Raw genomic sequence first — 27,325 nt, 5'->3', positions numbered from 1 at the left:
ACCCGGCCTTTTCCATTGGGCTTCTTCTTGGGTACTTTCTCTATTGAGAATGATCGTGGTCCAAAAATTAAATCACGAAAAAGAAAAGCATTTACTTGAAAGATGCGGCTTCCCCTCGTGCTTCCTCCCCGTTTCTTTCGTTTCTCAACCTGATAATGCAAGCCAAAAGGGATCTCTACGTTTCGAAAGAAACTCAATCAGAAACCGTTCATCCCATCATCAACGGCTTCAGGCCCTCCAAAACAATACTTCAAACTGTTTATATACGCTTCTCAAATCTCAATTGCCTTGGGTCAAAACGAAATCAAAAGGAATTATCTTCAAGTTTTCAGATTTCTTTGGATTGCTCTTTGATCTCACATTTCCAGCAATGTCTTCCACTCCAATGCTCCCAGTGTCAACTTCAGAGCCCAATGTTGAATCTAAACAGTCTGCCACGACCCCGAATCTCCGCTCCATCCTCGCGCGCCTCTCGGGCTCTGCTCGTCTGGCTCTCTCTCGCTGCCGTCCCTGGACGGAGCTCGTCGACCGTACCGCATTCACTAAACCAGCCTCCTTCTCCGATGCCACCTCGCGGGTACGCAAGAATTTCTCCTACTTCCGAGCTAACTACCTCACCATACTCGCGGGTGTGCTTTCATTCTCACTCATCTCCCACCCTTTCTCGCTCGTAATCCTGCTGTCACTGCTCTCGGCGTGGCTTTTCCTCTACGCACTGCGGCCGTCGGATCAGCCGGTGGTTATATGGGGCCGAACGTACTCGGACATAGAAACGCTGGCAATATTGGTGGCGTCAACCGTAATAGTGATATTCTTGACGAGCGTGGGGTCTTTGTTGATATCGGGAATCCTGATGGGACTGGGGATTGTGTGTGCGCACGGTGCCTTTAGGATGCCGGAGGATCTGTTTCTCGATGAACAAGAGCCGCTGGGTTCTGGGTTGTTCTCATTTGTAAGTGGCGCTGCTTCATCTGCCGCCGCCGCTGCCGCTACTCCTGCTATCATCTCGCGTGTTTGAGCAATCAAATTCATGGGGTTGGGGTGGTGATGGGATTCTTCGCTATTTTGTGATTCATTCATCATGTTCTTTCTAGGAATCAGGATCGTAGATCAATGATTCAGATTTTCTTGTAACCTGGATTCTTTGCTTTGTTTTTTTTTTTTCTTTCATTGAGAATTGTATTAAGTAACATTCAACTAGAATGAACGAAAATGGTGTGAATTTGCAAAATCCCAAAGCATTGGATGATGATAATGATCCAAGGACGCTCAAGAGAGATTTAAGAAAAGAGGAAATTATAATCACAGGGCCAGGAAATCAAGCAAGTAATAAACAATTTACAGAAACCAAATGCAAGTTTGGCAGTCGTGTAACAAGCATTCTCAGAGATACAACTTGTAAAGGGGAAGGGAAAGGGAAAGGGAAAGGGAAAACTTATACTCTTAAGAAGTAAAATAAAAAACTAACCAAACTGCTCCATTTTCTTCATTATTATGAATGTAAAACTATCTCCTACATAGGGAAAATATCAAAAATATTAAAAGAAAAGTGAAAGTGAAGGCTGAGGGTGTGAATATACATCCAAACATTTAAGAGCTATCATTTGCATATCCACTGGTCTCCTCTGCAACCTTTGCCCACACATTTGAAATTTTCTCAGCATATCCCACCTGTTACATTTTCACAAGAAACGTGAGCTAAGAAAACAAAAGATGTTGAATGCATAAATGGTAATATGTTGAAAGATTCAACTCCATTCTATGCATTGCATAAGAACAGGAATCACTGGCCTTTTTCCAACTTCCATGAACAAGACTTTTTTTAGAGGAGGGGGGAAGAAAAAGAGTTCAACTGATGCCTAAAAGGATGGGGAAGTAGGTGGTAATAAGTGGAAAGTGGCATACACTAGTAATACCTTATATTTCCACAGCCCATAGGCAAGTAGAAACAGGTAAAGATTAAAATGGTTCACATTGCAGTTTGAGAACAAAATCAAACACATCCCACAAAGGCCTCTTGCAAAAGGTGGCAGGAAGCAAGCCCGATGATCAATGAAGTAAAACATAAAGAGATATGGGACCATCTTTTTGCTGAAGAGTAACTAGAGGCCTTGAAACTGACATCCAATACTTCTTCTTAAAGCAAATCAACTGAATTGGTCTATAAAGCAAAGGAAATAGCAAACACACTTGATAGGATAATAGTTCAGTGAGTAATGAAGCTCTCAACAGAGACACACAAGTTTTACCATATAAATTTAACGTACAAGATGCTCCAATTTCAATCAAACAAGTTTAAGAACGGATACTCTGCTGCAGTATCACTCAAACCAAGTTAATCAGACCTTCGTTCACACAATGAATCATCCAACACGGACAGGAAAACAAAGATCAAAATTACCTGATTAACAACAAAGCCCTTCAACATGTTGAAGAGGTCAGTGCGTCTTTCTTTGTCAAACCTCTCAAGCTCAAACTTGTTGTTTTCCTGTAATTACATCACCATGAAACCAACTTAGAAAATTATCAAGATAACCATAACAATCCACACCATGCACTTGCAAATGCAACAGACACAGCTTGCAACAATATAAGCATCTTTGTAAAGCATATGAACTGATTGTAGCAGTGCATGCCTCTTCTCTTTTACTTTACAATATGAAACAGAACAGAGAAAGAGAGAGAACTGGTGGAATATAAGCATCTTTGTAAAGCATATGAACAGAGTCTAGCAGTGCATCCCTCTTCTCTTTTACTTTACAATATGAAACAGAAGAGAGAAAGAGAGAGAGAACTGGCAGTGAGGGCTATTGCATAGCTAGTAATATAGTTTACTAACACTATTATTTTCCTTTTAAGTTGATCCTATCACATCTTCAGCTGCTCTTTCACATCCTGTGTTAGTAGCTTTAGTTACGATTTAAAGAAGGCCATCACTTGAGAACTGTTTTACGAGTAGGCGTGATACGAGTAGGCCTGCTTATTATCATAGCATCACACACACAGACACTAAAATATCAACATCAAAACAGTGGAAAAAATTCAACATATCAAAAAGAAAGGGGAAAATTATCCTCCAATTCGGATAAATATAATAGAAATTATGAAAATTACTACCTTGATCCGCTCATATTCACTTATGGCAGCATTTTTAGCATTTTCAGTAACCCGTATACTTTCTCTCAACTCCTCTATCTTGCGAATCCTTGATTTGTCACCGCCAAATATTTTTGATGACGCAGCTTCGAGTTTTTCAGCCTTTGAATGCAACGTAGATAGTTCTGATAGGAGAGTTTGCACTGTCAATAAAGCACTTGATCGATCCGAAAATGCACTGTGCACAGCTAACATAAGCCCAAGATATTCATGAAGTGTATCCTGAAGTGCACAAAAAGAACGTGCATTATAAATAATTGCGAACTTCTTTTTTTAAACATAGAAACCTCAATGAATTTTTCTGTGACCAGCATAATTCCTTAACTTAGATTGATGCAAGCACTAAGAACGAGTATTAGTTTCTCAGGTAATAGACAAGCCAGCCATTCAACATAGCTTCAGAGCCTTTATAGTTGTCAATTGTCAAACTTACTCATTACTAGAGATTTAACATTTGCAAACTCGTATACTTGTTCAAAATAAATTGTTCCAACAAATGGATACTTGTAGTCATGTCAACCCCATGTTTTAAGTTCAAAGAATAAAATGAGGTAAAGACTTGCACATTACCAAATGCTTGACGGTCTGTGCATTCAATTCTCGATAAAATCTGCTAGCTTTGACTGCAGCAGTTGCCAAACACTTCATGTCAGCAGCCCTTACTTTTTGCGAATTGAACCTACCCTCCTCATTCTCAAACTTAGTCAGCTTAATAAATGCCAATCCTAATTCTCCCATTGTCTCTCCCATATCTTGCTGTGCTTTAACAAGTGCCTCAGCCTAAAAGAAAATCAACGACACCCAAAACAAACCATTATCAAAAACTTTATCCCACAAGATTCAAATGCACATGTTAAACTCATGAAAAACCAGCAAAATTACCTGCTGAGAAGCATTGCTGAGTTGCTGCTCAAGATCATGAATCCACTCTTTCTTCTCCATAAACACCTTATCCTCCTCTACCACGGGCGGTTTTGAACCACCCCAATCATTTGCAACAGACTGTTTCAATTCCTTAAACAACCGCAACAAATCCATACCACCTTTGGCAGGCTGCACCACCTCATGTGGCGCCACCACCGCAGTACTTTCCCCAAACAACTGCTTCGGTAACTTCACGGCACCATCAAGCATCCGTGAAGCCACATCAGTGCTCGTCGCCAACGGAAGCCTCCCTTCCACCTTCAAAAACACCTTCAATTCATCACTTAGTCTTATCACAGGATGCTCCGCCAGCCTCCTCAAATATTTCTCCAATGCAACCCTTCTTTGCTCCACGAATTCTTGCTTCTGCATCACCTGAGATTCCACCACATTTTTATCCGGCCTCGGCGGAATAAAAAATCCACGGTAAGATTCCGCTAACCGATCCGATAACGTGACTACATCTTTAAACCTTCTCCTGACACTAAATTCGGATCCTCCAAATTCAGGAATATTCGTTCTCGTCGTAATTAAGTAAGTGTAATAAGCATTACCTCCCGGCACAATTGAATTAGTGGTTTCTTGCTCTTTCTTGGGGTTGGAAACCGTAATCTTGATGTAATCTGAGCTGGACGATGGCGATCTGGAGAGCGTCAACGAAGATTCTGGATTCTGAGAAGTCGATTCGAGACCGTTGATTTCGTTGACTGAGTTCTCATCGAAAGGACTAAAGATGACGTCAGCGTACGAAGGAGGCTCGATGTAGGAGTTGTTATCAGATGCGTTCGGGTTACGATAGAGCGGAGGGGAGAGCAAGGGATCTGAGTCGGCCGGAGTCGCGAGGATCGGCGGGGACAGCGGGTGGTGCGTCGTGTCGGAGAGCGACGACGTGGCGCTCCGATAACTCGAGTAGGAATTATTGTTCTGGTGGTTGTTGTTGTTGCTGCTGTGGTTGCTGAGTGGCTCGTCAAGAACCAGATTCTCCATTTCTTCACGGGAAGCGAAAAGGTGAGCTTCTTCGAAGCCCTGGTTCTCAGAGCCCATCATCTTCCTTATTAAAACAAAATCTCAAGAACCAAAAACAAGAAACAATGCAAAAGAAACTCTCAATATGCTAATCTAAGATTGGGCATTAGGGTTTTTGCTATTTCCGACGGTGGTTTAACCCGAGCAGGGGTGCGCACTACGCCGTTTGAAGAAGAAGAAGAAGATCGAAGGAAAGGTTGCACGTGGCTTGAGCGTCGGGCACATGGAAAAAATTGTAAACAGAAAAAGCTGTGGATAAAGTAAAACAGGAACGAGAAAGGAAACGAAAACCGGATCTCTCTTTTTTGTTTGTTTTCGTCGGGTTTGTGATATTTCCAAGTGTTGGTGGGCCTGGTCTCGGGTTTTTGGAATGGATTTGGACTTTGTAGTCTTAGTTGGATCTTGTTGCAATTATACGATGCCTCCGAGATCATTGTATTATTACACCATAAACATGTTTATCGCCCTGATCTTGTTCCATGCTTTGCTTGATTTGGGTGTAATTAACAGATCAAAACTGTTGACTGTTTGTTTTTGCTAGAAACGACCATACTTGATTATTTCATCCGAAACTATGAGCTAGGTAAGATCAGCTTAGAAGCCAAGTGAAAACATGCACTACGTTTCTTTTAGCCAACCACCAGATAGAATGGAAACTAAAACTTCTCTTGACGAACTACCGGTTCATGAGCATTAGTTTCCCTCGTAATGTGGCACGGTCATATTAACTACTTAAATCATATGTTACATGAGTAAATAAATATCAATTGATAACGAAAAATAAACAATCATAAGATAAAACTAAGGTTAAAAGTTCTTTTCATTTTATCTTTTTACTATTCTCTTGAAGAATTATTAGTTTATTAATATTAATTTCCTTCCTAATGTCACTCAATTACGTTAATTAATTAAATTATATGTTATATGAGTATATAAATATTAATTAATAATAAAAAACAAATTACATTTTTTTAAGCAATCATCGGATAAAACGAGGATTACAAACTTTGACTAAAAGCTCCACTCATTTTATCTTTCCGTACCTCTCATTATGAACTACTAATATATTAATATTATATTACTGAGCATAAACATATCAATTGATGTTGATTTTAACGATTATTAATTTTACATTAGATTGAGATTAAAAATTAAGTGAAAAATAAGCTACAGTTTTCTTTGAGACAATCGCCGGATAGAAGCGGGATTATAAATTAAAACTAAAACTCTTCTTGTTTTATCTTTTCATTATTCTCTTGATAAACTATTAATCTATTGACATTAGTTTCTCTCCGAATGTTATGTGGTTGGGTAAATTTGTCAAATTCAAATTATATATTACGTGAACATAAAAATATTAGTTGGTATTAAATGTAATCAATGTTTATTTTATGTTAAATTAAAAATTTATTTAGTATAATAAAAAATGAGAAATTTAATTGAAGAGAAATAAGAAGAGGGAAAAGAGATAAAGTGAAACTCGGGGTGGGTCTAAGCCGAACGGCCGAAGGGAAACATAAAAGGGTGGAGTCCAAAACGCAAGGCTTTCACCCAAAGCAGGTGATGCGGGCGAGACCCAACATTTAAACCAGCATCCAAACACTCGGATTAGGTTTCCCACATTTCCTTCTACTTCCTTGCTTCCCTGCTGTGCTGACAAACGAAGACCAGGAACAGGGGTGAGAAAGAGAGATAACCAATCCTGAGATTCGAACCCCCGGGAATTTAACCAGGAAAATGGCTTCCAAGTTCGGCTTAGCTGGTGGAATCCCGGAGCGGCGGGTTCGACCCATTTGGGACGCCATCGATTCTCGACAGTTCAAAAATGCTCTCAAAATCACTACCACTCTCCTTTCCAAACATCCCCATTCTCCTTACGCTCTCGTAAGCTCATCATTCGATTTTTATCAAATTTTTTTTTCAGTATGAACTTTTAGCTTAGATAGTTAGTTTGAATTTTGATTGTTTTGCAGGCTCTCAAGGCTTTGATATTGGAAAGGATGGGAAAATCCGATGAAGCACTATCTGTTTGTTTAAATGCAAAAGAGCTTTTGTATAAGAATGAGTCCTTGTTAATGGATGATCTCACTCTTAGCACGCTGCAAATCGTTTTCCAACGACTCGATCACTGTCAGTTTTTCTTTTCTTTTCTTTTCTTTTTTGGCTCAGCTGATTGAACCATTAATTGGTTTTAGTTTTTTATTATATAAATTTTTTTGTTGTAATTATCAGTGGAGTTGGCTACTAGCTGTTACGAGCATGCTTGTGGGAAATTCCCAAACAATTTGGAACTGATGATGGGGCTTTTCAACTGTTATGTTCGAGAGTATTCTTTTGTTAAGCAGCAACAGGTTAGCGATTTTTTTTGGGTCTTTTATTTGTTTTTAAATTGATGGGAATTTCAGGGCAGCTGTTTTTAGGAGGAGAAGTTCATAATTGGTGTTAATTATTCTGGTTTTATTTTCTGCCAGACAGCCATCAAAATGTACAAGCTTGTTGGTGAGGAAAGGTTTTTGCTCTGGGCAGTTTGTAGCATCCAGTTGCAGGTTCTTCCAGTTTTCCTAGCTGCTTCTTTGCCAATTTGTTGAACATGTCATTGTTTGGTAGTGGTCGTAACAATAATGATTTGATGTTAGTGTGCTCTTCATAAATAGAATGGAAATGTTGTAACAAACAGGCACATTAGAACTAACAATTTATGGTGGAAGATGACTTTCCAATTTATGGAATCGAATGAAAAAACTAACATCTCTTCTTGGCTGGTCAGGACTGAAGTTTTGCATAGTATTTATGCTAGGCATGCCCATGACTAAACATGCGAAAAATAAAACGCAGAAAATAATCTAATCAATTCAAAATGTTTTAAATAAAGCATGTTTTTGAATAAAACTATCTTTAAGAAATATTTGATATGCAGTTGGGTTGCTCCAAAACTTGCTGTCTCCAAACCCGAGATTGAATCTGTTGATGGTTGCAGCGGCTCAACAGTCTGATCTGGTTTCAGGTTTGAAAATGTTGCAGTCATTTCTATGAAGGGGATGTTAAGAACGGTGTCAGTGTAGGGCAATGAGGTTTTCCTCTTGAGACACCAGCCGCTATGAAATATATAGCATTGATCTAGGCTTTTGAGAAGTATAAAATATGTACTGAAAGTGCTAAGGTGGAATTGAGCTTCAAAAAGCTGCTGGCTTTTATTTGTTTGTTTACAAAAGTTTTAAGAAAATGCTATTATCTTCAGTTTGAATTAAAATTTCAATTCCCCTGATAAGTTTGTCTAGGTGCATTAAAAAAGGCATATCTGTGCTATTGACAATACAACTTGTTTGAAGAAAAATATAAGACTGTTGATTAAGTTCTTCTGAAGACATCTATAGATTATAACATGCTCTTGTTTCTTTTTTTTTTCTTTGTCCAACAAAAAACTGTAGCAAGACAGGTTCATAGGAAATAGATGTCAAATACTGTTGCCTTTTTTCTTGTATCAATTAATTTATATTTAATATTTATAGAAGTGTTGTTATTGCCTTGATGGTGTTCTTGGCATAATTGAAAAGGTTTTCAAGGAACTAATTGTCGGAAATGCAGACTTGTATTTTATCCTGTTTTTGGAGGGACTTAATAATCTGCTTAATTGTCTCATGGAACATTATACTGAAATGTTCTCTACAAGAGAGATGTAGATGTTTTTGTCATCAGTTTCAAGGAAAATTACTAATTACTTTTAATTTAGAATATGTCTCCTTCAACTGCTTACTTTGTGGGGTCTGAGCTTCTGTCAGGTTCTTTGTGGAGATGGTGGAGAGAAGCTGTTACTCTTAGCGGAGGGTTTACTTAAGAAGCATGTTGCTTCCCATAGCTTGCATGAGCCTGAAGGTGCATTTCCTTTTCTATCTCTTTTATTTGCATGCAACCTGGAGAGCGGCTCTTGTGTTCTCATTTACATATGATATCCAATCCTACATCTGTGCAGCTCTTATTGTCTACATTTCAATATTGGAGCAACAATCAAAATTTGGTGATGCTTTGGAAATTCTCACAGGGAAGTTAGGATCCCTTTTGATGATTGAAGTTGATAAGCTACGGATACAGGTAATTTCTGAAGCTTATATTTCCTACTTGTTAATAGAATATAAATGTTAATATGTGAATATTTTGTGTGCATGCACGTCACCTATTCAAAATGCATGTGGTTATATATCCTGGACATAGTTGGAAATTACCTGGAATTCCTCACTAAGATCAATTAGTTTAATTTTCATTTTGATCTGTAAGGTGGCACGCTATTTTCATGGGGAGTTGTTGTTCTACTTCTTTGCTTTTCTTATAAAATTATATTCTTTGACTTTAAGTTGACAGGGGAAGCTTCTTGCTCGGGCAGGTGACTATGCTGCCGCCGCCAATGTATACCAGAAAATCTTGGAATTATGGTATGCTTATGGATGTTACTGAAATTTATAGCAAAAGTTTGGATTAGTAACTATGGCAGCTTAATAACATGTGCTGAGGTAGCATTTGTTTGGATTTGACTTTATCAATAGATTCAGAATTTGCTGTATTCACCTTTGCATCTCATATCTTCTACCTGCTGCTTTACAATATAATGCATGTGAGTATTACTGAATTGGAAATTACAAATTGTATCGCCTGCTTATGATGCAAACTATTTTACTGTTTGGAGAATTCAAATAAATCTAAACATAGGCGTTGTATTTGTTTTCTAATTTCCCTGAAGTAGAAAATGTGCATAGGCCTTGCATGCTTCTATTGTGTTTGTATCTGCTCTCTATACTTGTTGCTTGGAATCATGTTCCATCCAAATTAATGTTTCTAGCACTGAAATTTTGAATAAGTATTTCTCCTCGTCTAACCTCTTGCATTTCAATCTTATCATTCATGAGAAATTTTTGCTTGATTCTTAAATAATATGTACTAGCATTCATTGAGGATTACCGCTTTTAAGATTCTGAATTGCATTTTCAAAGTTTTGAGCATTGTTGAACTATTACTTCTGAACATACCATTTCTAACAGTTGGTCTTTTTTTTCTTGTCTTTTCTTGTTAACTGACAGTGCTGATGATTGGGAGGCTTTCCTACATTATCTAGGCTGTTTATTAGAGGATGATAGCAGTTGGTCCACAGAAAACATCAATGCTCCATTTCATCCCCCAAAATTTGTGGAATGCAAGCTTACACACTTTACAGATGAAGTGGTATATTATTAATAACTTTTGAGTATTACTGGTTAGTTTTTTTAATGCAGCGCTATGCAACATTATATTATTGAAAATTCAATTTGGGCCAATCTGCAGTTTGATTCTTGTGTATCAAATGCATCAGCATTTGTACAGAAGTTACAAGCAGAAGAAAGTAACAATTCTTTAAGAAATCCATACTTGGCATATCTTGAAATTGAAAGGAGGAAATGCTTGTTTGGAAAGAACAATCATGATGATCTTATAGAAGCTCTTTTGCAATATTATTCAAGGTATGCCTTCAATTATTTTTCTTAAGTTTTTTAGTGAATTGTTGCGAACAGGTTAGTCTTTTATGTATCTGGTGAATTATTTAAGCTGAACTTTGGGATCCTATTGTGGTCTGTTCATGCAATGTCTATTTCCGGCTGATGGGTTGCTTTTCAATTTGGTTTTTATTGATTTTGATAGAGTTGTGAATGTATTAACTTGCTACTAGGCATGTTTCTTGAGCTCTCATTTACTTCTGTTTGATTAAGTTTGTTGTTGCAGAAATTATTTGCAGTAAATGCTATGTTTCATGATGCTGTAAATTTTGTGCTGTTTGCATTTTATTACACCTTCAGTTCTTTGAAGAAGAAAAATACACATGATGACTTTTTATTAATAATATATAGAGCTTTTTGTTGCTGAGTACAGGTTTGGTCACCTGGCTTGCTTCACCTCTGATGTAGAAGCTTTTCTTCAAGTATTGTCACCAGAAAAAAAGATGGAGTTTCTGGATAAGTTAATGGAAAACTCGAACTCCCTTTCAGCAGTGCCAACTAAAGCGCTAGGGCAGTCAATAACTCTTTTGAAAACACAAGAACTGATTGGAAACATGTTCACGCTTTCTGTGGGTGGTGAGTCTCATCATTTATTTAGTGCCTTAAGAGGATTGAGTAATGGTGTATTGCATGGCTTTACCTTTAGTTTGTTCTCCTATTGGGCTATTGATTCAATTAGAGACCTATTATAGAACTCGGCTCTTCATTCTCAGAACTTGAAGGCTCTGCTCTACAAATGGCCGAGTTGTACTGTAAAAACCTTCCACTTTCCAAGGATTTGGATCCACAAGAGAGTATGCACGGTGAAGAGCTGCTATCAATTGTCTGCAATGTGTTGGTTCAGGTGGCACATACTTTATTTTCTTTCTTTTTTTCACCATTCACATCCGCAACTTTCTTTTTTTCTTTCAAAATGCTTTTATATTTCTTCCTTCTTGGTATTATACTATTTGTGTTTTCACTATTAAGGTTGTGGCTTATGTTATACATTTGATTCTTGTTTTTGTGGAACATCGACAGTTTCCACCTAAGAAACAACTTAAAGTGATGATGAGTGTGCATTATGTAGTTTATGTTATGACTGATTTAGGTTGCTTTTTCTCATTAGGAAAAGTCTATTGGTTTGCTTGTTATCAACTTTGTTGCAGTGTGCAATTTTGACAGCTTTTTTCCCATGTTGGTTTTGCAGTATAATATATAGATAAACTAGATAAATTGAAATAAGTTTGATATGTTTACTATTTGAGGAGAAATTTAGTACTTTCATTATATAAGATACAAGGGAAAGAGGGATGGAGCATAATGTTTCATTGGATGAGATTACTTTCCCAATAACAATGTTAAAAATTTTATAGAAATTGGCTAAGATAAAATTAACTTTAAAGAGATAGGGGATAAGTGTCTGTTGTTGTAATCTGTGGGTCTCTGAGGTGGACCTGAGTGCCAGTGTGATGTCATAATTATATCATTCCTTAAAGGGCTGGAGACCTATGCTCTCTTAGATACTGTCTTTCAGTTAGAGTTACCTCAGTATGAACTCTAATCAGCTGGCAAGAATTATATCTCTGTTTCCTCATCTTGCTAATATCTGCATAAGTGGACAGAAGAACGTACATTTTTCTTTGTGAGTGCACGTTGGTCCATTATGTCATGTTGTTTTTACTTCTGGATTTTGCTGCACATGATTTTACTCAACGAGTTATTGAGATTTCTTTTCTTGTTCTGGCAACTACTTATTTGTATCTCTAAGATTAACATTCATGTCTACAAATTTCTTTTTGGATTTAGTTATTTTGGCGCACGAGAAATCTTGGCTATTTTGTTGAGGCAGTTATGGTTTTGGAGTTCGGGTTAACCATCCGAAGGTCAGGAAATGTTTTATTTTCTCCCTTGGCATTGCAGCATCTAATGAATAATTAATTTGAATTGAAATCACTGTTTGCTTCATTTGACTGACTTGTTCTAGAAATTAATGTTGGTTGATGAGATGACCATGTGTGGTGGCTGCTTGATGGTGTTTATGGCATTAAAATTAACTTTTGGCTAAAATTTTCCGCTTTCTGTTTTGAAAGCTCTTTGTTTTGCTAGTGAGATTCTTATTCTTGGAGATAACATCTGTCTTTGTGCTCATTTTGGCAGATATGTGTGGCAGTACAAAATCTTATTGTTGCATTTGTATTCACACTTCTGTGCCCTTTCATTGGCGTATGAAAGGTAAGTGGGATTATGTGGTTAATACTGAAAAGCATTATTTTTGTCTCAACGGTCAACAATGTCAATCACTTTTCTGACATGTTTGCTAGTTCCTCTAAATGCACGCCATCCTCTTCCCTAGGTATGAAATTTACTCTTTTTCTCTCTCTCAGGTATAAATCATTGGATGTGAAGAATATCTTGATGGAAACTGTTTCACATCACATTTTACCTCAGATGTTGGTATCTCCATTGTGGGCAGATTTAAGCGATCTGCTAAAAGATTACCTCAAGTTTATGGATGATCACTTCAGAGAATCTGCAGATCTTACATTTCTCGCATATCGCCATAGAAATTACTCTAAAGTATATATTTACATTTGTAGATATTCCTTTCACATCTGCATTATTATTCCCCTTCTTTACTTTTATCAACAAAAAAGGGAAACAAAGAAGTGTGGGTTTTCAATAATCTCTCTCTGAGGAATAATTCAAGTTGATACTACTTGTTTGCTCCGTGTTTTGGTGCAAGTACTTAATATTAAGTAATTGATGTTTTATTTAAATCAGAAATAGAGAAAAACATATGTATAAAAAAATGGACTATAGCGTCTGCTGCAAGATTAATATAGTAAAATAAAGAATGACTGCCTACAGGATGAAGTAAATCCTATTTACTTACCCTTATTGATTCTGCCTTTAGAAGCAGCTTAATTCAATTTAACCATATCTGAATATCCTGGTGCTTCATTGTCCTGTCTATGTTCAATATCTAAAATTTGCCAACAATGTAAAACTGACTGTTGGGCTCTGTGATTGCAGCTAGTAGACGTTACAGGCTAAAAGGAAAAACAAAGATAAATTAATTGTTGGAACAAGATTTAAATTGTGATTATGTGAACTGAGGATTATTTGTTACCGTGTATTTCAGGTAATAGAATTTGTTCAGTTCAAAGAGCGGTTGCAACATTCCAATCAATATTTGGTGGCAAGGGTTGAAGCACCAATTCTACAGTTAAAGCAGAGTGCTGATAACATTGAAGAAGAAGAGGTACCATATCTGAAATCCTCAAGTAATTAACACCTATGCTGTTTTGGTATTGGGGTATGCATATAAGTTAACATTAATATTTCTTCTTCTAGAGTATTCTTGGGAGCTTGAAATGCGGGATTGACTTTGTAGAGCTCTCTAATGAGATTGGGTCAAAATCGCTGACCTTCAATGAAGATTTCCAGTCGCGACCTTGGTGGACACCAACTACAGAGAAAAACTATCTTTTAGGTCCATATAACATGCGGCATAATAATACCTGATGTTTACTGTGCATTATCTTCTTGAGATTTTTTTGTGGTCTTCCATTTTGCCCCCCCGATCTATTCCCCTTCTAATATGCTTTGAACCATTTTGAAACTTTTGCTTCTTCAGGTCCATTTGAAGGAATCTCCTACTATCCTAAAGAAAACTTGGTACTGAATTCTGCCCTTGTTTCTTGTATTGTAGTTTGTGTATAATGTTTGTTGCAGAAAGAATTTATCTTCCATGGTTTTCTCATGTCAATTATGCCTTTCATCTTCTGCTTTTCTCATCAGTCATCTAATTTGAGTTTCTATTTTTGGATGAAATCTGGACAAAGGAAAGGGAAGCAAATGTACGGGGAACCATCGAGAGGAAGTCTCTTCTTCCTCGGATGATATATTTGTCTATTCAAAGTGCATCAGTCTTACACAAGGATAACAGTGAAATCAATGGTTCTTTAGCTGATCCTAAAACATCCACAGAACTGAGGACTTTACTTGAACGTTATGCAAAACTGTTGGGATTTTCCTTAAATGATGCAATAGATGTGGTTGTGGGGGTTTCCCGTGGGTTGAAGCCTTTTCAGGTACCTCTCTGTATTTACATCCTCAGTTAATTTATGCTCATGCATTCTAATTGTTGCAGGGTCTTTTATTTGGTTATACAGTTTGATATGCTGGTTGATGAGATCATGTACTGAATATTGTTGAGTTTGACAATGTCAAGCTGTGCTTCTATCTTACAGTTGTAAAGATTTAAATGTTGTTCCATAGAAGTAAATACATGTTGGGAAGTAGGTAAAATTGGGTAATTTGAATATTGTCACATTGTCTCTAGTTTGTGTTTTCATTATGCTGAAGGTATGCCAATTGGGCATATTTTGGTCTACATTCTTCTTTTACTTGTAGAATAGATGCTTGTATGCCTTTATTGATATTGCAAGAGGTTGGTGATTGCAGTTATCCTACATATGCTTGGTCAATATTGATGTTTATACTGCTTAAGTTTTATATTACCTTAATTACCTATTGCGAAATTAATTCTTAGGTTTTATACAGGCTTTTGGTTCAGATGTGATTGACTGGTTGAACTTTGCCGTATTTTTGAATGCGTGGAACTTGAACTCTCATGAGCTTGAACAACATGGAGGTGAATGCATGCATGGTGGCTGGCATCTTGTAAATTTTCTGCTGGAAAACTACATTTTGGGGAAGGTCAGATCCATGGAGCCTCTGATTCACTCACCACAGGGTGATTTTCCTATATTGGTGCAGATAGCTACCGAGCCATTGGCTTGGCATGGCCTTGTAATTCAGTCTTGTGTTCGATCGTGTCTTCCATCTGGAAAGAAGAAGAAGAAGAGTGGATATGTGGATCAGTCTATCTCTTCATTATCTCATGCAATTCGGGATGCTATTCAGTCTTTATGTGGCACATTAGAGGAGGTTGGGAAATGGTTACAAGATCAGATCAACAGCCCGGAGGACAAAAAGATGGACACTTTAGTGTCCTCTCTTCAGAGAAAGGGACAGGGTGAAGGACCTGGACAGGTTCTCCATCTTTTGGAGACTTTGATGTCTTCCCCAAATGAGACAGTGCTTGGCAATCGGATCTCCGAAGCTTTAAGGTCCTGGAGTCCTGTTGATGTTGCAAGAAAAATAGTAACTGGACAGTGTACAGTACTCTCGGAATTTTGTCGTATTTGTGAATCAAAAATAAAGTCATTACGGGCTTTGAAGCAGCAGCTAGCTCAGGTCTGAAGAGTGATTTATGGCTGCACAAACATTAAAGCAGGTGTTAGGCCTAATCTTTTTTCCTCCCTTTAGCCTTGGAAGTATTAGCGGATTCAACATTGTACCTTTCCCAGGAAGAGGTTGAAGGAATGCATATTTTGAGTCCTGTTACATGATTCTGCAGATTTTGATGCTAGATAAATGTCAGATGGTCTTTCCACAGTTTTGGTAGTCTCTGTAAGGTTTCTTGTTGGAGAGTGTGTACCCTAAATAAATTCCATCCCTTTTCTTCTTATGTTCAAATTCTTTCACCATGCAATTCTGTATTCTTATTTCTCAGTTTAGATTTTGGCATTGTAACACTCACATAATTCCCACCTTAATTGAAAAGCTGTTGCAGTTTTCTTTATACTTCCCTCCTTTGGGAAATTGTTCTTTTCTGTTGGAACCAATCGGATTTACTTGGGTTGTTGATAAACACAGACAGGTGACTGGAAACATGATTCTATCTGACTTGTAATCAGCTGCTTTTGCCCAAAAATATTGCTGGAAAGCTGAATCCCCTTTGATATTTCTAAGTGGCAATGCTATTTTTAACTGTCTGCCGGACCTTGTTGCATCCTGGAACATTTAGGAAAGCACAAAGCATCGCCATGTTGCAACGTACATCTTCCTTACCATGAACATGAACTCTGCAACCATGACATTTGTGAATCAGTCTTGTTCCCATTTCTTGTCAGTTTTACTTGATAATGGTTGGTGTGCATGACGAAGAAAAGTTGGTAGAAAGGGGAACAGGGAGACGAGCGATGGTTAATTCTGTCAATGCCGTGATTTCAGACAAGACCCAACACTAACGGTCCCAATAGATTGTGCACGGAAACTAAGTAATCTGATTACACGTGGAAGTGCGGGTTTAGCGCGTCTGAGACAAAATTATTATTTTAATTCTTCTTCATATTTATTTCTTGACCTGAAGTCAGTTTGGCAGGCTACCTACTTCATTATGATCTGCATTGTCACGAAGTGTTTAAGCACCATTGATTTTCAAGTTTTCCATAGAAAAGTTTGGGGAGTAGACCTATCAAAACCTGCTTCATTTCAATATTAAACACCAAATACAGAAGAAAAAACCTAACCCCTGTTTGTTACGTCGGTTCCTGCCTTGATTGATGTTTACTTGATCTTAATCATGTTGAAAAAAGCAGCTGCCATTACCCTGCTGCAGACGTTTGGCAGGTTTAACCATTTGTTTGTCAGAGCTCTTGTGCAGTTTTTATGTGATTCTCACGTTAATCATGGGGGAGATTCTTCCTGTTGCAGGGTGAAATAACAGAAACTTCATGACTTGGAAGAAGTTGATCTTGTTATTATTATGTTGTTGATTAATCTCAGGATATCCATAGCACTTATTGAAAAAGTTTGCACTCATCATCATGACTTCATGTTCAATGGGAAGATATGATCTTTAAATGCTTATAGAGAAAACTGTGGGTTCACTCAAAGCCAATTTGTCAAATTTGCCTCATTAGATTAGCCTTTGATAATCAAGGGGAAAATCATCAAAGATAATGCAACTGATGACTTTTGTAGTATAATTTTCCTGAGAATCGATTTTGTCAAAAGACCATGGACTTTGGACTGTGGACTGGCAGCTTCTGTCAGTAGTTCTTAAATTCTGGAGATAACAGTTCTTCCTCTTCCTCTACCAAATCCCAAACAAAATTCAACCTCACCCCAGCTGTCCTATGATAATCGAGTAACCAAACTAATAATCAAAACCCATATTTTAAAAAGTATAGCAGATGAAGAAGTATATGCGTAGACAGTGGATCAGTGAGCATTGGACAGGTGGATAAATGCTTTGGTCCACATTGTATAGAAGAATCACAAACTGTTGAGCTAACAATTGATCTTTTACTGTATTTAATAACCCAGAGATAAAACTTAAACAACATCTTATGTTATAATTTGTAATCCTCATCTGGATATTGCAATGTGGACAGAAGTTTTTGTCTGCAAAGCATCAAACTGTTTTTATCAGCAAAAAATGGTAAACAGAGTTAATCCTGAGTCTGAACTCTCTCCAATTTGGTTGAAAAACCTTTTAGTGCATGTGTCAAAATATGAAGAAATGAACCCCTCCAGAACTTTGTTTAGAGTGCAGTAGGGAATAACACCATTGGACCATAACCATAGATCTCTTGTTGGGTCCTTCAGCACTAAATTTTATGCAAAGATTGACAGATTTGAGTTAATAATCATGAAAGTCTATGATGAAAAGACTGCAACTGCCCCAGAAGCAGGGTAATCTGTATGTGATTTGAGAATTGAGAGTGCAGAATCCCCCTTTAGTAATTGAGTTTTGTTACATGAATGCGGCTAGCGGGTGCACCAAATCCTCTTTATGGTTAGACTAATGTTGTCCTAAAGTTTAATATTTCTCATGTTGACTTGAAACCTAATTTTTCCATTTCAATGTAAAGAAAAAGAGTTAAATTCTTGTCTTTTTCCGCTTTTTCCTAGCATAAATAGCTAGCTCTCCCTCAAGTCCAAACTCACTGATCAATCCCTCAACCAAAGTCTCTCACAGAGAGAGAGCAATGGAGTGTCACAAACTCAGTGCCAAGCCATGCAGCTCATACTTATTCTTTGTCATTCTATTAATCTTTGCTTCCCTAGCATCCTTTGCAGATGCAGCAGTTCACTACCATGATTTTGTTGTATGTCTTCTTCATAAACATAATTCTAATCCAGATTGTTTGCTGCAATGAAGTATGACACTATTTTTTTTTCCTTTTTTCTTAAAACAGATTGAAGCAAAGCCAGTGAAGAGGCTGTGCAGAACTCATAGCACGATTACAGTGAATGGCCAATTTCCAGGGCCAACATTGGAAGTTCGAGATGGTGATACTCTGGTGATCAAAGCTATAAATAGAGCTAGATACAATATCACCCTCCATTGGTAATTCTTTATACAAGTATACATTACAAATTCAAACTAGCCTAGCAAATATCGAAGAGTAGAGACTAATTTCATTGCATAATTCAGAAGCTTAAATTTTGATTTTGCTTAGACTGCACTGGTGCTTGTATTTATGGTGTCATTTTTCTGCCTTTCATTGATCAGGCATGGAATTCGACAGTTGCAAAATCCATGGGCGGATGGGCCTGAGTATGTGACTCAGTGTCCTATCCAACCAGGGAGGTCTTATACATACCAGTTCACCATCCAAAACCAGGAGGGGACTTTATGGTGGCATGCTCATAGCAGATGGCTTAGAGCCACAGTTTATGGAGCTCTCATCATATATCCTAAGTTGGGTTCTCCATACCCCTTCCCGATGCCCAAGAAAGAAATTCCCATTCTTCTTGGTAATTCTATGTCTTTGATCTTTGTAAGTTCCCAGAGCTATCTTTTCAGAATATATGGCGTAACTTAAATGAAATTAAATGATGATCAACAGGAGAATGGTGGGACAGAGATCCGATGGATGTTCTAAGGCTGGCACTTTTCACAGGAGCTGCTCCAAATGTATCAGATGCATTTACAATTAATGGTCAACCAGGGGACTTATATAGATGCTCTAGCAAAGGTATGCTTTCACCGTTTAACCCTGACCAAACGGCTCACTTTTGCTTTCTTGCAAACGACACATTGCTTAATCAAGATATGAACTACAGAGTATAAAGTATTAAACTTCTAAAAGCCGAAATCAGAACTGTTTTTCCATCAAAATGGGAACATCATGGGGCGGATGATATAGTAACTATTCATTAAAAATGCAGAAACTGCCATATTTCCGGTGGAGGCGGGGGAGACAATTCTTTTGAGGATCATCAACTCTGCAATGAATCAAGAACTCTTCTTTGGTGTGGCCAACCACAAACTAACTGTTGTCGCTGTGGATGCTGCTTACACCAAACCTTTCACAACAAATGTCATCATGATAGCTCCTGGTCAGACAACCAATGTCCTCCTCACTGCTGATCAGCCTTCAGCTCGTTACTACATGGCAGCACATGCCTACAACACCGCCAATGCACCTTTCGACAATACCACCACCACAGCAATCCTTGAATATAAATCCGCTCCTTGCAGCGCCAAAAAAGGACAACCTGTGAAACCAATCTTCCCCCAGCTACCGGGGTTCAACGACACAGCCACTGCAACTGCATTCACTGCGCAGATAAAGAGTCCTTCCCAGGTCAAAGTTCCCATTGAGATTGATGAGAGCCTGTTTTTCACAGTGGGGTTAGGACTAATCAACTGCTCGAATCCTAATAGCCCTCGATGTCAAGGCCCCAATGGAACTCGCTTTGCTGCCAGCATCAACAATGTATCCTTTGTTTTACCAAGAAGGAACTCCTTAATGCAGGCCTACTACCAGGGTCAACCTGGTATCTTCACCGCAGACTTTCCGCCTGTTCCTCCCATTCCATTTGATTATACAGGCAACGTAAGCCGAGGACTCTGGCAACCAGTTAAGGGAACAAAGCTCTTTAAACTAAAGTTTGGTTCCACGGTACAAATTGTGTTTCAGGATACAAGTATTGTCACAGTTGAGGATCATCCTATGCATCTTCATGGGTACCAATTCTATGTTGTTGGAAGTGGCTTTGGTAATTTTGATCCCAGAAATGATCCGGCCAAATTCAACCTTATCGATCCCCCACAGAGAAACACCATTGGAACACCTCCTGGAGGATGGGTAGCCATCCGGTTTGTGGCTGACAATCCAGGTAACATACCAAACTTACATTCGAGTACATTCCTTTAATTCAAAATTAAACAGCTTCCACGTTTTCGATGCTTGTCATTTACTGAACTGGTCCAAAACAGGAATCTGGTTGCTGCATTGTCATATAGATACCCATCTCCCTTGGGGGTTGGCCACAGCTTTCCTAGTCGAGAATGGAGTTGGGAAATTGCAGACAGTACAGCCTCCGCCACTCGATCTGCCCCCATGTTAAAAGACAAAATCACCAGCTAGAAAGATCTAAGATTATGAGTTCCAGTATCTGCTGTTTACGAGAGTCCTTAGCAAATGTTACCTGAACTTGGTTTCCAGGATTTTTCTGCTTTGTTTCTGTCAAAAGGTTTACGTCCTGAATTGTACTATTACTAAGCAACTGATTTGACATTATCAATGTATTGTTTTTAAGATTAAAGAATGGGATTTCTGATTACATTTATAATAATACAAGTTTCTTTCCTTCTTCTGATATCTAGCTTTATACCTCTACAGAAAATTTACTTCTAAAATTACAGATGCCTCCTTCCACGAACAATGAAAACTACCTGCACTATGAGCCCTTGTTATCCATGAAAGTAGCACTGTTTGAGCTGCGAGTCTATTTTGCATAAATATTCTATAGAGGTGGTGGGGGTATCTAGCTTTTGAAAACCACAAGATTGTAACAACCTACTCTTTTTTAAGTAATTGTCCAAAAGCATCTACCATCGATCACTTCAAGAAGAGGATGTCTTAACAACAAACAAGCTCCTACAGAGGGGCGACTATTACATATGAAAAAATTACAGTACACAACAGAGAACATTTTTTTTTTTGGCATTTGATGAGTTGTGCTATACAAACAAAAATTTTCTGGTTCCTGTCTCATCACTCAAGCAACAAATTTCATACATCGAGTATCATTATGTATATTTTGGCAACGGCCAGAACAAAAGCGCATTCCACATGTCACGCATGTATAGTTTGCAGTAAATCCGCAAACACTGCAGAAATGCCGGCGGGAGGTAGAGCTTGGAGGTCCAACTGCCGCCCTCAAATAGGATGGAACATGAGCAGGCAAGGATTCCAGGTTTGCCTTCAAGGGAGGAATTATTTAGGTCAGCCAAGTAAGGAGTTAAAATCAGGAGGAACAGAAACAGCATTTACCCATTTTACCTCGTGTAAGAGCTCAAGAAATGTTCTCGGAGCCTTCCTAGCATTTTCAAGTGCTTTTGCCTGTCGGGTTTTACGTTTTGTGCCCTTGGACCTCTTTTGCATGTATGCTGCAGTTGGAAGTTTTAAATGAATAAAACAGCTTTCTAAAACAAGCATTAAAACAGAAATTTCAAAGATGGTTAGATTTCCTTTTCAACCTCAAACAACTACTGCCCTTTCAATTAATTGCTTGAATAAAGCAGGTCTTGATGGTGGGAAACATATTAGATAATGCCCAACTACTTTGAAGCAATAAATCCTAAGTTCACAATGAAGAATTAGCATAAGAAACAGATCAAAGAGGTTTCTAAACAAAACCAAGGCAGAAAAAAATCGAAAACAGGAAGATTAAGTCATGCTAGAACTTCTAGTGAAACACCCTTTGAAGAAAAGCTATTAAATCTATGAGTATGAGGTACCATGGATATCCATAAGGCTCTGAAAAAAAAAAAGAACCAACCTCCCAAAAACAGATGCATAGGCCAAGACATTAACAATGACAACAAAATTCTTTCTCTAATACAGTACTGAGACGAAAAGAATTCACATTTTCCTTTTCTCCGGTAGGTTCATGACCATTGAAACAAAGTTCTTCCTAATTAATATACCATGACATTAACAAGGACAACACAATTCTCACTCTAAAACAGTACTAAGAATAAAATTCACATTTTCCTTTTCTCTGGTAGGTTCATGATCATTGAAACAAAGTTCTTCTTAATTAATATACAATGACATTAACGAGGACAACATAATTCTTACTCTAGAACAATAGTAAGACGAGAGTAATTCATATTTTCCTTTTCTCGGGTAGGTTTATGATCGTTGAAACAAGGTTCTTCCTAATTAGTAACCTATTACTTACTCCCACCAATCAAAAGTTCAACTACCAAAAAGATTCAGAGTTCAGACTGAATCTTTGGTTTGAAATGTGAGGGTGAGAGTGTTATTAACATAAAACTCAGCATCTCATTTCAAATGATCAATACCCTTTTGGCCTAGTAAGATAAATTTCCATAAAATGAAAAGGAGATAAAATTAAGGGGTGGGGGAGAAGAAAACCTTGATCATCGTCATCAAGAGAAGCTTCATCATCATCGTTCGGTTCAATTGTTTCAATCCCTGCGTTATCATTCTCCAAAGCTTCAAGCCGGGCCAAAGCTGCCTTTTTTATGCAAAATATTAAATTCCCAGAAATTATTTCCCAAGCAAAAATAGAAATAAAATGATATTAAAAAAAAAAGAAAAGAAAAACCTGAGTTCGATTATCAGAGCTGGCAAGTGCTGCAGCCATTTTAGGAGCCACTTTACGAGTACGGCTCGACATTCTCCGAAACGGGTTCGAATTTTCGTCATCCATAGCTGCAAAAGCGACGGAAACAAGAGGAAGAGGACGGTGGTTCTGAAGAAGTCGGCGACCGTCGACACCAGATGAAGAGTGAGGCGGATAGTGGCAATTCTGTAAAAATAATAACGGTTCAGGCGTATGGGTTTAGGAAATTTTAAATAGGGCCAGCACAAAGCCCTGTGAAGGATAATGGGCTCAGGCTCAATAGCCCATTATCTTTCTTTTCATTTCACATTTAATATTTGTAATTTTATAACTAAATTAATATTATTTTCACGTGCGTTATCCATAAATGCTTATTTTTATTAATTTTTAAATAATAATTATATATGAAATTTTAATTTTAACTTTTTAATTATAGTATTAAAAATTTTTAATATTAATTTATTTTTAATTATTCATGATAGAAAAAAATACTTTCTAACGAAAAGTAATTTAATGTAATTAAAATATCTTATTTATATAAATAAATTTTATTAATATTTATAATAAACTTAACTGAAAGTCAAGGCAATTAATATTTTAATTATATATAATTGATATTTTGTAACATTACTTTTATATATTATTGGTTTCTTCTACCAGTTTTGGTACCCTTGTGTTTCTTTCTCTTATTTTTATAAAATTTTTCTGCCTTTCAAAAAAAATTATTCAATATTATTATAAGTAAGAAAAATATTTTAGAAGGAAAGTCATTGAGGTCAACTAAAGTTTTTATTTACAAATTAAAATTTAATAATAAAAAAGATTAAAATAAAAAGTCTTTCACCACAGAGCGGTAGACTGAAGATTTGAAGGTCACGTGTTCGATCCACGCTCACCGCATTTTTTTGGTTTTTTATTTAATCTTTTCTTTGTATTGTCCCAATAATCATAATTTTTTATTTAATCTTTGATTGTCCCAATAATCATAAACAGACTAGTATGTATGTACTAGAGTTGTATTTAATCTTTGTATCGCCCTATAATCATAATCATAAACATACTAGTATATGTGTGTATTTTTTGCTTAATTAGCATCTAGACTAGAGGCCATGAAAAATGTACTAGTATATGTATGTGTGTGATATCAAATACAAGCTCATACTCACAATTAATTTTTGGCTTAATTAACATCTAGACTAGAGGTCATGATCTGTTTATAAGTTTCAAGCATGATAAAAAGGGATGGAGTTAGAACCCATTTACATTGGAAAATTGTATTTAACTCTACGGATATATATATATATATATGTCAGGTTAGCAAGCGCCGCAAAAAGCTTGATGAAGGAGTTGCAATGGTGGCACCTTGCGCTCTCAAAATTTGCTGTTGCACCACCAACACAGAATCCGCGGCACCAAAATCAGTAGATGAAACATAATCCCCGATTATTCCAAGCTCTTCTTGATTCTCTGTCCATGTTGACAATCCCTCCAGAAGCCTTGGATTGATCCCTTGTTTCCTTCCCATGATCCAAAGATGATAATAGTTCTCCTCCGTCATCGCCTGGATTGCTGAAACTGTTTCTTCTCCATTTCTTACTACCACCTCTCTGTAAATGACTCTCTCGTTTGTTTCGTTCTTGACCCAGAACCAAGTCACCACTCCATCATCAAGCTTCTTCTCCCTCTCGTCATCTCCTTCAGAGTTTGAAGAAAGAAACCTTATGACAGTGAGGGAGACGTTCGGGTTGCCAACCATCCGATCTGCATAAGCAAGAGCCTCTCTAGCATCTGCTCCTCCTAGGAACAGCACAATAAAGTTGTGGACAGCGCCTTGGAAGGAGCGAGATAAGGAAAGGTGCCATCGGTGGGCCTTTTCTACAAGAACTCCAACCGAGCAAGGTGCATTGGCTAAGACGTTGATGCTTAAAGAGTGCTGCCCACCACCCCAATGCTCAGTTATTGCAATGTCGCTAATGCGTTCCTTCTCAAAAGGTAAAATGATGATAGCAGCCTTGCTTATCAAAGCAAGCTTGCAGACATCCTGATACATCGTTCGTTTTGCTGTCGTAGCCGTGAAAAGATGGAGCCTTACACATTCATCCCTCCTTTCCTGATAGAGCTTTAGAGCATGCTGGATTGTTTCCGAGTCAGGGAACTTGATGGAAAGGTCTTCCTGTTCCTGATCCTCGTGGTCTATGAATAAAGGGTTAGCACGGCCGATGAGCTCGACTAGGTGAAAAGCGTAAACTGAGAGAGGGTTGTTAACAGTAGGATAAGAGACTTCAAGAAGGTTAACAAGGCTTGGCACGCTTTCCTTGTCCTGAATGCAGAGTAGTATCCCAAGTTCTGTATCCGGAGGGGTATGTTGAATGGTCCTCCTCTTGTTTACCATGTAAGGCTTTGTGGGATCATAGAAAATGCTGATCAAAGGTGTCAGAGTTCCGGTAAACATCATTGTTAGAAATACCATCATTGTGAATGCAGGTAACTTTATTATCTGCTAGTAATAAACATCCAAAACACAATTCAAATGATCAGATGAATACCCTGAGTCCTATTTATGAGATCATTTCTAGCTAGTAATTGACAGGGGACACATGAAGAAAGAGAACATACATTTTTGTCTACCCAATGGACGTATAGAATAAGCTCCACTTGACCTCTCAGGCTCAAAACAAGGCTGAGAGCAAGACAATCTCTCAATGGCATGGCTACCATGTAGGCAGCCATCAGAGTTGACAAGAATTTGGACAAGTAACCTGATATAACCATGGCAAAGAGCGGTCCCAAGGTAGACCAGCCAGCCTCAGTCATTGCAGAAAAATCCGTGTTGAGTCCGATGAAAGCAAACGAAAACGGCATGATGATTTCCATTATAATTGTCTCGCTCTTCTCTACCAGGGTCGCCCCTAGCGGCGGCCCATTTGGAATCACCAATCCCAGCAAGAATGAGCCGTTAGCAATGGCTATACCAAACATGTCTGTCAAAAAGCCCATCACGAACACCCCCAACAAAATGGCAACCACATAAAACTGATCCACCGGTTCTCCTTCAGGGGTGGTTTCGATGATCCACATCATTGCTCGTCGGACGGCGGTAACAGTGAAAGCTAGAAGAACCACCAAAGAAATCATATACCAAAGAGCATCTTTACCGGATACTTCCCCTTGTTTCATTGCCTCGAAAATGACCAGACAATTCATCCCAATTGTATCACTAACTAAAGATATGGACAAGGCCATATTTCCAACCTCGGAGCTAAGAAGGTTTAATTCTTGAAGTACCGCATAGTGAATGGGAAATGCTGTTATCGCCAAAGATGAGGCAATTATTCCAATTGAAGAAGCCCTGGCAAGTTCTTTGTCCATTGATTTTCGAGTAATGATTGCAACGACAGTCACAATTACGAGAGGAACAACAATGCTAATCATGGCTATATAAAAGTTTTTTTTCCCCGATCTTTTCAACAAGCCTAGGTCCATCTTCACGCCACTTATGAAAAGGAATAGCATAAACCCCATCACTCCAACGTTTCTCATCACAAAATTGGAATAGAGAGGGAAAACAATATGGCTAAAGCTCTTGCTCTGGCCAAGAAGGGAGGGTCCAATGATAATGCCGCCCTTTAAATCATATAAATGATCAAAGAAGACGAAAAACTTAGCAATCCAACACAAGAATAAAAGAAAGGTCCCCAAAACTAAAAGAAATTGAGAAAGATATGATACTTACAATTAACTCAGAAATGAACCTAGGCTGTCTGAGAGGCCTGAGAAGGAAGCGAACAGTCCGGGTGATCAAAATGACCAAGATCAGATCGACAAGGACTATGTTGAAGGAGAATTTCATAGGGTTTTGGCCATAGAAAATGCCGAAGGAATGAGTTTCATGCGCTCTCATACACACCAGAGGCAATGCCGCGGTGCCATGGCTGAAGGTTTGGAACTTAGCGCCTTTGTAAATTTCCATGGCGGGCTGGTGGTAGTCTCGCGGATGGCCTTGCCATCCATGAGGCGTGAAAAGGTCACGACCTGGGAAAACCCTAACCATGCAAAAAGAGTGCCTAACGTTTCCTAATCAATACTATCACCACGAAAGAAAAGGGAAAAATAGACAAGGAAAGGGAGAGCTTCAAAGTTGTAATTTCCAGAAGATGTGGACGTGCACTAAAATGGGCTAAAAAGGAGACATCAATTTCTTCAATGAGATGTTGGTTCTGCCTTAACATGCATCAATACGAGGTTAATGTTTT

At 38.0% G+C, this 27,325-nt stretch overlaps 5 protein-coding genes and 1 pseudogene across 5 annotated transcripts; 3 read left to right on the top strand and 3 right to left on the bottom strand.

Moving 5' to 3' along the window:
- The first annotated feature begins 113 nt into the window (after positions 1 to 113).
- LOC18591038 (PRA1 family protein B3 pseudogene) lies at positions 114 to 1,231 on the top strand (annotated as a pseudogene).
- Positions 1,232 to 1,318: 87 nt separating this feature from the next.
- LOC18591037 (sorting nexin 2A-like) lies at positions 1,319 to 5,413 on the bottom strand. The gene is made up of 5 exons (XM_007016941.3): positions 4,039 to 5,413; positions 3,727 to 3,936; positions 3,118 to 3,378; positions 2,402 to 2,488; positions 1,319 to 1,671 (listed from the first exon to the last, which is right to left on the bottom strand). The coding sequence occupies exons 1-5, from the start codon at positions 5,125 to 5,127 to the stop codon at positions 1,591 to 1,593; spliced, it is 1,728 nt and encodes a 575-aa protein (XP_007017003.1). The 5' UTR covers positions 5,128 to 5,413; the 3' UTR covers positions 1,319 to 1,590.
- A 1,204-nt stretch (positions 5,414 to 6,617) lies between these two features.
- Positions 6,618 to 16,257, top strand: LOC18591036 (Tetratricopeptide repeat (TPR)-like superfamily protein). Its single transcript, XM_018127938.2, has 19 exons — positions 6,618 to 6,990; positions 7,080 to 7,236; positions 7,339 to 7,457; positions 7,578 to 7,652; positions 8,886 to 8,979; positions 9,077 to 9,195; positions 9,463 to 9,533; positions 10,176 to 10,317; positions 10,417 to 10,592; positions 10,999 to 11,201; positions 11,339 to 11,469; positions 12,414 to 12,490; positions 12,765 to 12,839; positions 12,992 to 13,184; positions 13,750 to 13,869; positions 13,962 to 14,100; positions 14,245 to 14,285; positions 14,453 to 14,701; positions 15,174 to 16,257. Exons 1-19 carry the CDS (start codon positions 6,844 to 6,846, stop codon positions 15,873 to 15,875), a joined length of 3,030 nt encoding a protein of 1,009 aa, XP_017983427.1. The 5' UTR covers positions 6,618 to 6,843; the 3' UTR covers positions 15,876 to 16,257.
- Positions 16,258 to 18,401: 2,144 nt separating this feature from the next.
- Positions 18,402 to 21,074, top strand: LAC3 (laccase 3). Its single transcript, XM_018128367.2, has 6 exons — positions 18,402 to 18,571; positions 18,662 to 18,813; positions 18,979 to 19,223; positions 19,316 to 19,444; positions 19,638 to 20,591; positions 20,692 to 21,074. Exons 1-6 carry the CDS (start codon positions 18,452 to 18,454, stop codon positions 20,820 to 20,822), a joined length of 1,731 nt encoding a protein of 576 aa, XP_017983856.2. The 5' UTR covers positions 18,402 to 18,451; the 3' UTR covers positions 20,823 to 21,074.
- Positions 21,075 to 21,292: 218 nt separating this feature from the next.
- Positions 21,293 to 23,269, bottom strand: SEF (HIT-type Zinc finger family protein). The gene is made up of 4 exons (XM_007016935.3): positions 23,055 to 23,269; positions 22,862 to 22,964; positions 21,761 to 21,867; positions 21,293 to 21,680 (listed from the first exon to the last, which is right to left on the bottom strand). The coding sequence occupies exons 1-4, from the start codon at positions 23,157 to 23,159 to the stop codon at positions 21,477 to 21,479; spliced, it is 519 nt and encodes a 172-aa protein (XP_007016997.1). The 5' UTR covers positions 23,160 to 23,269; the 3' UTR covers positions 21,293 to 21,476.
- Positions 23,270 to 24,381: 1,112 nt separating this feature from the next.
- LOC18591033 (cation/H(+) antiporter 24) lies at positions 24,382 to 27,042 on the bottom strand. Its single transcript, XM_007016934.3, has 3 exons — positions 26,806 to 27,042; positions 25,689 to 26,696; positions 24,382 to 25,569 (listed from the first exon to the last, which is right to left on the bottom strand). Exons 1-3 carry the CDS (start codon positions 27,040 to 27,042, stop codon positions 24,382 to 24,384), a joined length of 2,433 nt encoding a protein of 810 aa, XP_007016996.3.
- Positions 27,043 to 27,325: the final 283 nt, after the last annotated feature.

The sequence above is a fragment of the Theobroma cacao genome, chromosome 9, assembly GCF_053813885.1.
Source record: "Theobroma cacao isolate CCN51 chromosome 9, ASM5381388v1, whole genome shotgun sequence".
NCBI lineage: Eukaryota > Viridiplantae > Streptophyta > Magnoliopsida > Malvales > Malvaceae > Theobroma > Theobroma cacao.
The sequence above is the reverse complement of the archived record's forward strand: the minus strand, read 5'-3'. Positions and strand labels throughout refer to the sequence as shown.

What these genes read in the sequence shown, in the direction of transcription:
- LOC18591037 (XM_007016941.3), bottom strand. Translation starts at nt 5,127, where the DNA reads ATGATGGGCTCTGAGAACCAGGGCTTCGAAGAAGCTCACCTTTTCGCT. An exon ending in CACAGACCGTCAAGCATTTG is followed by an intron (nt 3,379 to 3,726) that starts GTAATGTGCAAG and finishes TGTGCACTTCAG; the next exon opens with GATACACTTCATGAATATCT. An exon ending in AGGGCTTTGTTGTTAATCAG is followed by an intron (nt 1,672 to 2,401) that starts GTAATTTTGATC and finishes AAAATGTAACAG; the next exon opens with GTGGGATATGCTGAGAAAAT.
- LOC18591036 (XM_018127938.2), top strand. Translation starts at nt 6,844, where the DNA reads ATGGCTTCCAAGTTCGGCTTAGCTGGTGGAATCCCGGAGCGGCGGGTT. An exon ending in TTCGGGTTAACCATCCGAAG is followed by an intron (nt 12,491 to 12,764) that starts GTCAGGAAATGT and finishes TCATTTTGGCAG; the next exon opens with ATATGTGTGGCAGTACAAAA. An exon ending in GCCATAGAAATTACTCTAAA is followed by an intron (nt 13,185 to 13,749) that starts GTATATATTTAC and finishes CGTGTATTTCAG; the next exon opens with GTAATAGAATTTGTTCAGTT.
- LAC3 (XM_018128367.2), top strand. Translation starts at nt 18,452, where the DNA reads ATGGAGTGTCACAAACTCAGTGCCAAGCCATGCAGCTCATACTTATTC. An exon ending in TACAATATCACCCTCCATTG is followed by an intron (nt 18,814 to 18,978) that starts GTAATTCTTTAT and finishes TTCATTGATCAG; the next exon opens with GCATGGAATTCGACAGTTGC. An exon ending in ATATAGATGCTCTAGCAAAG is followed by an intron (nt 19,445 to 19,637) that starts GTATGCTTTCAC and finishes TTAAAAATGCAG; the next exon opens with AAACTGCCATATTTCCGGTG.
- SEF (XM_007016935.3), bottom strand. Translation starts at nt 23,159, where the DNA reads ATGGATGACGAAAATTCGAACCCGTTTCGGAGAATGTCGAGCCGTACT. An exon ending in GCTCTGATAATCGAACTCAG is followed by an intron (nt 22,965 to 23,054) that starts GTTTTTCTTTTC and finishes TGCATAAAAAAG; the next exon opens with GCAGCTTTGGCCCGGCTTGA. An exon ending in TTCTTGAGCTCTTACACGAG is followed by an intron (nt 21,681 to 21,760) that starts GTAAAATGGGTA and finishes CCTCCCTTGAAG; the next exon opens with GCAAACCTGGAATCCTTGCC.
- LOC18591033 (XM_007016934.3), bottom strand. Translation starts at nt 27,042, where the DNA reads ATGGAAATTTACAAAGGCGCTAAGTTCCAAACCTTCAGCCATGGCACC. An exon ending in GGTTCATTTCTGAGTTAATT is followed by an intron (nt 26,697 to 26,805) that starts GTAAGTATCATA and finishes TATGATTTAAAG; the next exon opens with GGCGGCATTATCATTGGACC. An exon ending in TCCATTGGGTAGACAAAAAT is followed by an intron (nt 25,570 to 25,688) that starts GTATGTTCTCTT and finishes TATTACTAGCAG; the next exon opens with ATAATAAAGTTACCTGCATT.